This window comes from Mandrillus leucophaeus, unplaced genomic scaffold (genome assembly GCF_000951045.1).
Source record: "Mandrillus leucophaeus isolate KB7577 unplaced genomic scaffold, Mleu.le_1.0 Scaffold39, whole genome shotgun sequence".
Classification (NCBI taxonomy): domain Eukaryota; kingdom Metazoa; phylum Chordata; class Mammalia; order Primates; family Cercopithecidae; genus Mandrillus; species Mandrillus leucophaeus.
The window spans coordinates 5,163,410-5,172,311 of NW_012104142.1; the positions used below are offsets into that span (position 1 = coordinate 5,163,410).

Sequence of the window (8,902 nt, forward strand, 5' to 3'; positions counted from 1 at the left end):
CCATTGCACTCCAGGGTGGGCAACAGAGTGAGAGTCTCAAAAAAAAAAAAAGTCAGCTACAAAACAATCTTATACAAGGATATGCACACCAACTTAGTTACCAAATAAGCGTCATAAACTGTTTATTTTATTGCTTTTGTCAAATGCCTGAAATTTTTTTGTTAGGATGGGCCATTTTCTGATTTGCCTGAAGCCTTGTGATAATTTGGGAAAAGCTGACGAGGCTAATAATCAACTATCAACAGGAGGTAGAAGAACTCAAGATAGTAAAATTCCTAAGGGAAGCAGGACTGACGGAGTCTAGAACTTCCTTCCACTCTTGAGAATCCTAGCACACCTCAGAAAAAAAGGTATATTGGAAACACTGGAGAAGGGGATATAAACAACAGTAACCAACGTAAATTCACCAGGTAAGGTTTCAATATCTACTAGGAAAGGTGGTTAAAAGCACATGCTTGGAGTCACATTGCCTGGCTATGCTGTTTACTAATAATACAACCTTAGGCAAGTTACTTAACCTCTCTAAGCCTCAGGTTCCTCATCTATAAAATGAATAAAACAACAGTACTTACCTCATTAATATTATTGTAAGGATTAATCAACATGTGTTCAGTGCCTAGAACATGCTTACAACATATTAAATGTGCAACACAGGTATCTATTGGTAGAAATTTGACCCCACAATTCTACCTCTCGGAATTTGTCATACAAAAATAATCGGGCAAGTATATAAAGATGCATGAATAATATGACTCATTGAAGCATCATTTGTAAAGGCAAAAAACTGGGAACATCTTCAGTGTCTAACCACAAGGAATTAATTAATTATAGTTTGTTATTAGGTGGAAAACAATGTAGCTATTGAAATGATGCTACAAGTTTATATTTACTGACTTGGAAAGACATTCGGTGTAGGGATGTATGAAAAAGCATGTTACAGACAATATTATAATATGATCCCCTTTTCATTAAAAAAAAGAAAGAAAATGTATATATTGGAAAATACATATTGTTCTACAGTTACAGAATTTTATTTATACAATTTAAAAAGATGGCAGGGCAACAAGGCTCACATCTGTAATCTCAACACTTTGGGAGACCAAGGCGGGAGGATCACTTGAGCCCAGGAGTTCAAGACCAGCCTGGGCAACATAAGAGACTCAATTGCTACAAAAAAATTAAAAATTAGTCTGGGCATGGTGGTATGCACCTGTGGTCCCAGTTATTTGAGAGACTGGGACAGAATGATCCCTTGAGCTCAAGAGCTCAAGGCTACATTGAGCCATGCTGGTGCCACTGTACTCCAGCATGGGCCACAGAGTAAGACACTGTCTCAAAAAAAAAAAAAAAAAGAAAAAGAAAAGAAAAAGAAAAAAGAAAAAGGAGCAAAAGGAACCATCTACTGTTAAGTGATAATCAAAAGGTCATTTTAATGCCTCAAGTTTTTAAAAACAAATTAATACTTTCCAAATACACAAAGATTCCATATGATATACTTGAGTCTTAATAGCTACATAAGGAGAAACAGAAGCACTAGGGCTCAAGCAATAAAAAAATCACAATATACTTTATTTAATCAGAGAGAATTCAAGTAATCTTTTTTCACATGGTTTAATGCCTTAAGGGGCAAGAGAGATAAATAGCACTAACTTTTTAAGGCCACTAGTTAACAGGGCAATAAAGACCCCTCAGTCTGCTCAAAAATTCCACTGGGGAAAAAATGGCAATTATAATTATATAAACAGAGTTATCCAAACAAATTTATTTGAATTGTTTGAAAGACAGAACAGGAATAAACAGTAGCTTTTCATAAAAACTTCAGAATATGCAGAGTTATTTTAAAAAAAACCTAACACAGGTACTTGTGAAAACTAGGATTAAGGGAAAGCATCTATGTTAACACTTAACAGCAAATCAAATGACAGTTTATGATTATTACCTCTATACTAAAATAACCTCTGTCCACATAATCGCCAAGAAAAAGGTATCGTGTATTAGCAGGTGATCCTCCTACTTCAAAAAGTTTCATCAGATCAAAAAATTGGCCATGGATGTCACCACACACTGAAACAAGAAGATTATTAGACAAGGGAAAAAAATCTCTAAAATAACAAATTTTAGTTAAGTTAAAACGTATTTTACAAAAGACATAGTATAAATGCTATCAAGAAATGTCTGAGAAGGAAGTAGTCTGTGAAGAGTCATGATTAGGATGATGTGTAACCAAGTGTTCATGTGCTCAAGATCTAGAAAAAGATGTAACAGAAATAATGAAATTTGTGGTCAGTGACAAACTGTCATCTACATTTATAAAGATCGTCTCCAGGACTCCAAGGATGTGTTTTAAGTTTCAAGATGACAAAATTACAATGGTGGCAGTTAAAATATCCATTCTAACTCCATACTTTCTGTTGCTCTCTAAATGGTCACTTTTGGTATCTGATATGATATCAAGGTATTTGACCCTAACAATTGAAAGCAAAGTTAAGTATTGAATCAAATTGAAGTATGGTCAATACAATTGATGAAACCTTAACGAAAGCATAATAGACTAACTTCTACACTCAGATTATTTAGAATCATGTCTATTCACTGAAAACAGGCAAACTTTTTTAAGTATGGAAAATAATTTGGAAATTCAAGATAATGTCCAAGTAATATTGATTTAGCATACAGTATCATTGAAAACAGTAAGTTTTAAATCCAGGCAACTAAACAACGACATAATAAAAATAATACCCAAAACACGAATAAGCTTACCTGTGATTGGAGCTTCTACTTCTATCATGGTTTTCTCTCTCCGAAGGATGGCAGCACCTTCGTTGATAATTCTAAGCGCAATTTCTTCATCTACTCGACCTTCTTTTACCAAGTGATTCTTCAGAACATCAACCCTGGGTATCCCATCCAGATCAAATACTTCTTCAGATGTCAAGCGATGTGTTGGGGGGAAAGGGACAGCTGCAAATTTTTTTAATTAATAAAAAATAAGTCACCAAAAATATATTAACTTAAAAACTAATAATTGGATCTAGATAAGAATAAAAATTGTAAAGCAGAGATTTTTCTTTCTTCTTCATTTATTGGGTAGAAGTGTTTTTCTAAATAGTAAGCAAATTATACCACTTTTAAAGCTATTTATATTAACATGTTCTTTGTTGAGAATTATTAGAGAACTGAGTTGTCTCACAAAATTAAGTTCTTTCAGGATAACCAAAGCTTTTTTGTTTAAGCCAAAACATTTTTAGGCAGAACTCTCAAAATATTGTATTACAGTATTAGATATTCTTTACCTTAAATGAAGTACAAAAAATACAATTTAATGCCGGGAGTAGTGGAGCATGTCTGTAATCACAACTACTTGGGAGGCTGGGGCAGGAGGATCTCTTGAGGCCAGAAATTGGAGACCAGCTGGGGCAACACATCGAGACACCATCTCAAAAAAACCCCACAACACTTTAATACCAAATAAGCCTAAATAGAAAGAAATTCCAAATACAAGGTGATTTACCTTATCCCTTTCTAACAAGAACATAAAAACAATGTTTTCTGACCAACTTGACTATACACTTCTAGAGACATAGACCAAACACCAGATGTTTACTTCTGAAATGTAAATTAATTTAGTAGGCTTAAAATAATAAACCATAATTTCAAAATATTGATTTTTCTCCTACCTTAATGTTTCACAAAACACTTTCATTCAAAATCTTTATGCATAAATTCAAAACCAGTGCATTCCTTATCATTGGAGTCACTTTTTGAGTCATCTAACACACATACTGAAAGCAAATCATCTTCATTTCCATCTAAACTGTTTGAGATACAGCACTTTTTGCATATGTGTAAAATGTTATCACTGCAAATTTATCCCTGTAATTTTTTTTTTTTTTTTTTTTTTTTTTTTTGAGATGGAGTCTTGTTCTGTTGCCCAGGCTGGAATGCAGTGGCGCGAACTTGGCTCACTGCAACCTTCGCCTCCTGGGTTCAAGGGATTCTCCTGCCTCAGCCTCCCGAGTAGCTAAGATTACAGGCATCCGCCATTATGCAAAGCTAATTTTTGTATTTTTAGTAGAGACTGGGTTTCACCATGTTGGCCAGGCTGGTGTCAAACTCCTGATCTCAGGTGATCTGCCCGCCTTGGCTTCCCAAAGTTCTGGGATTACAGGCATGAGCCACTGCACCTGGCCTATCCCTACAAATTTAACCAAAAGTTCCCATTTTATCATAGTTAAGTAGTTGGTTTTTTCACTCTGCAGTACATATTTATGATTTCCATAAGAAATCACCAACTGTACTGTTTTTAAGTGATATTTGTTGAGTGGAATGGAAAACATGAATGTTTATTTCAATGGCATCTAAGCACAATTTTGAGGTCATATACCTAGGAAAAATTACTATCTAGTAAGTTTTTCTTATTCCTTTTTTACTGAATCCAACAAGTAAATCTTTATGCATTCAAAATCAGCTCGGACTGAAGCAGTTTCAGGCTCTTTACTGAATAGTACTTTGCTTTGCAAAATAAAGAAAGTGAGAGAGAAATGTACATTAGGAGTGTAATAAATATAGACTGAAATGTAAGGCAGCTCCCTCTTTTCTGAAAAAAAAATTTTTTTTAAGTAGGCTGGGTGCAGTGGCTCACGCCTGAAATCCCAGACTTTGGGAGGCCAAGGCCAGTGGATCACTTGAAGTCAGGAGTTCAAGACCAGCCTGGCCAACATGGTGAAACCCTATCTCTACTAAAAACACAAAAATTAGCTGGGTGTGGGGGCGCATGCCTGTAGTCCCAGCTACTCGGGAGGGTGAGGCAAGAGAATCAGTTAAACCTGGGGAGGCGGAGGTTGCAGTGAGCCCAGACTACGCCACTGCACTCCAGCCTGGGCAACAGAGTGAGACTCTGTCTCTATCTCTATCTGATATATATATATATATATGTGTGTATCTGAGCATATGGTATACAGTATTTTCCTGATGCTTTAGGGTCATGATTGTGATTATCAATTATCACAGAGAAGCCTGTAAATGTACAGGACCAATTGCTCCTTTACATTTCAACTTAAAGTAACCAAAAAAAAAACTGGGTTAGATTCATATCAATTACCTAAGAAAGAATATAACCACATTCTCGTATCAGGAGAAAACATTAAGGAAGAACTCAATCCTTTACAAATGGGATAAGAACTAAGGCAGAGGGATGCCAACCATTTCTGAAAGACTGAAATCACTAATCTTTTTTTTTATTACTATTTGATATATAGTAAAATAAAACTGGACTTTATTTTCCCTTCACAAGAAACATGTATTATCATTACTTTTTACTCATCTAGAGTAAGGCATTAAAATATCTTTTACCCCCAAATATAGCATGTCAAGATTCTAATAAAATAAAAGCCTCAAAGTATGTTTTTACCAACCAAAGATTAAACAAACCATTATATATGCTATAACCAAATTTGCCCTCATGGTAGAGTAATTGTTTAAAAAAATAAACATTTTTAATGAACTGATTACTAAATAAATCAAGTGTTACTTTTGGGACATTATAAAAATGAGAAGGTTAAATATTTCTTACTAATAAACACAAATTTCTGAGATCAAGATAGAATCACAGTTTTTTCATCAGGTCAGAGAAATTTTTTTTTTTTTTTTTTTTTTTTAGCACTCTACTTGGGAAAAGAAACACTATTTAAGATGCTGTGTTCTGGCCGGGTGCGGTGGCTCACGCCTGTGATCCTCGCACTTTGGAAGGCCAAGGCAGGCAGATCACAAGGTCAAGGTTTTGAGACCACCCTGGCCACCATGGTAAAACCTCGTCTCTACTAAAAGTACAAAAATTAGCTGGGTGTGGTGGTGCACACCTGTAGTCCTAGCCACTTGGGAGGCTGAGGCAGGAGAATCACTTGAACCCACGAGGCAGGCGTTGCAGTGAGCCAAGATCGTGCCACTGCACTCCAGCCTGGAGACAGATCAAGACTCAGTCTCAAAAAAAAAAAAAAAAAAAAAAGAAAAGAAAAAAAAGCTGTGTTCTACATGATGAATATTTCCTATTTATTTATTTATTTTGAGACAGAGTCTCACTCTTGTCGCCCAGGCTGGAATGCAGTGGCGAGATTTCAGCTCACTACAACCTCCACCTCCTGGGTTCAAGTGATTCTCCTGCCTCAGCCTCCCAAGTAGCTCAGATTACAGGCGCCCACTACCACACCCAGCTAATCTTCATATTTATAGTAGAGACAGGGTTTCACCGTGTTGCCCAGGCTGGTCTCAAACTCCTAACCTCAGGTGATCCGCCTGCCTCGGCCTCCCAAAGTGTTGGGATTACGGGCATCAGCCACTGCACCTGGCCTAGATGATATATACTTCCTAACAATCAACAACATAATTCCACTAATTGCTCAATTCAGTTCAAAACATAGAACTTCCCAAAAATCCACCTATGAGACCACTCCCTACTTCCCCCTTGGCCAGACACAAGTGGTACTGCATGTTTTCAAGCACACTGTGAATGCTCTACTTCAAGTCACACTGAAGAATTATAATGTATTCACCTGAAAAAGAAAGTATAAACTGACTCCATGCCACAGTTAGTTATCTAAAGACCTGTATTTCCTATTTATTTTTCAACTCAAGGCACTTCTACATTTCAAAACCAGCTAGGACAGCTTTTAAAAATGTGTACAGGTTGACTGGTAGAAAAACGTCACCTACTCATGAGTAAAGGTAGATGAAAGCTATAGGGAATCAATGTTAACATAACACAGAAAATAAAAATTGGCAGTTTCAAATGAGTATGTTTTGGCTGGGCGCAGAGGCTCATGCCTGTAATCCCAGCACTTTGGGAGGCTGAGGCGGGTGGATCACTTGAGGTCAGGAATTCAAAACCAGCCTGGCCAACATGGTGAAACCCCATCTCCACTAAAAACACAAAAAATTAGCCAGGCGTGGTGGCCGCACGCCTGTCGTCCCAGCTACTCAGGAGGCTGAGACAGGAGAATCGCTTGAATTGGGGAGGTGGAGGTTGCAGTGGGCTGAGATCGTGCCAGTGCATTCCAGCCTGGGCGACAGAGCGAGACTCCGTCTAAAAATAAAAAATAAAAATAAAATAAATTTTAATTTATCAGCAAATAAGAGAAAAAAGGCATGTATAGTATTGTTTTGCAAGTGGAGAAAGGAGCTTCAGCAGGAGACCTGACAGGGCAAAAGATAACTGTCGAAATAGAATTTGGCCTAAAACAAGTTGCTCAATAGAGAGTCAAAATTTTTTTTCATCAAAAATTAATTCTCTGGCCAGGTGGGGTGGTTCATGCCTGCAGTCCCAGCACTTTGGGAGGCCAAGGCAGGTAGATCACTTGTGGTCAGGAGTTCAAGACCAGCCTGGCCAACATGGTGAAACCCCATCGCTACTGAAAATACAAAAATTAGCCAGGCATGGTGTCACACCTGTAGTCCCAGATACTTGGGAGGCTGAGGCAGAAGAATCGCTTGAAGCTGGAGGGGGCGGAGGTTGTAGTGAGCTGAGATCGTGCCACTGAACTCCAGCTGGGGTGATAGAGATTCTATCTCAAAAAAAAAAAACAAAAAAAAAAACAATTAATTCTCAACTACCACTTTGTTTTGCAACTCCTAAAGCATTTTAAAGCACTTCCATATAGTTTTCAGGCTTTTTAAAGGTTTTTCTTTTTTATTTCTAATTCATCTTCAGCCAAGTATTTCTGCTTTTCCAGAGTTTATTTTCCCCTCTCCATATATACTTTTTTCTCCTAATTTTCAGACTATGTTTCCTCACTTTTCTATATTTGTGATAGGGAAAAACCAGAAAATAAATGTATATACATGCAATACAAATAGTCAACAACTGAAATGGCTAATAATAGAGGATGTGTTGGAACAATCTAAAGAGCTACAAAATTGGCCAGGCATGGTGGCTCACGCCTGTAATCCCAGCACTTTGGGAGGTTGAGGCAGGTGAATCACCTGAGGTCAGGAGGTCGAGACCAGCCTGACTAACGTGGAGAAACCCTGTCTCTACTAAAAACCCAAAAATTAGCTGGGCATAGTGGCGTGCGCCTGTAACCCCAGCTACTCAGGAGGCTGAGGCAGGAGAATCACTTGAACCTGGAGGGGCGGAGGTTGCAGTGAGCCGAGATCATGCCACTGCACTCCAGCCTGGGTGACAACAGCAAAACTGCGTCTCAAAAAAAAAAAACAAAAACAAACAAGAGCTACAAAATCCCCTCAAAACCTAAAAATCTTGATTTGGTAACATTCATTTTGACCAAACTGTTCTGTTGAAAATCTTCCTTTTATCCAAATTTTGACATGAAGGGCATATCTATATAGTAACCAATAATATTTGCAAGGTATTTTCACTCACATTTAATGTATAGTGGCTAAAAAAATAGGACTGAAAAACATTTTAATTTAGGAAGTTGGAAAAATAAACCAAGAACACAGACTGATCAGGAATTGGGAAAGGGGATGATGGTACAGACATCTTCTTAATGTTTCTACCACTGGGCAAAGAAACCTGAGAATTAACTGATCCTGTTCCCCAATTCTAAGCAAGGGCTGCCCTCTTAGCCCTATGAGGCCTCTAACTTCAACGGGGGTACAGCCTGTGCCAAGTGAATAACTTGACTCCAAAGTATCATTCAGATGCCTAAGGTCAGTTAATCCCATCATGCTTCCCATCACTGCTATCCTTGGCAACTATCCAAAATACAGTCTCTACATCTATACTTCTAAATTTTTGTCTGTATTTCTTTCCCTCATACCATTTCCTTCTTGCTGTTCTCCCTCCATCCTTTTCACTGGGGCCTTCAGAATTCCTATTATAAGATTTTGTTTTAATCTATCCTACAATCTCTACACACAATCTTTTTTTTTTTTTTTTTTTTTTTTT

General features: G+C 37.4%; 1 protein-coding gene across 3 annotated transcripts in view; it reads right to left on the reverse strand.

The window, feature by feature from the left end:
* The window catches only part of PPP3CB (protein phosphatase 3, catalytic subunit, beta isozyme), a 59,782-nt gene that overhangs the window by 40,328 nt on the left and 10,552 nt on the right, over positions 1 to 8,902 (reverse strand). For all 3 annotated transcript variants that reach the window (XM_011991135.1, XM_011991136.1, XM_011991134.1), the window contains exons 2-3: positions 2,761 to 2,961; positions 1,940 to 2,064 (exon numbers count right to left, since the gene is read on the reverse strand). In XM_011991135.1, the coding sequence (XP_011846525.1) occupies positions 1,940 to 2,064; positions 2,761 to 2,788 (153 nt within the window). In that variant the 5' untranslated portion in view covers positions 2,789 to 2,961. The remainder of the gene's footprint in view (positions 1 to 1,939; positions 2,065 to 2,760; positions 2,962 to 8,902) is intronic.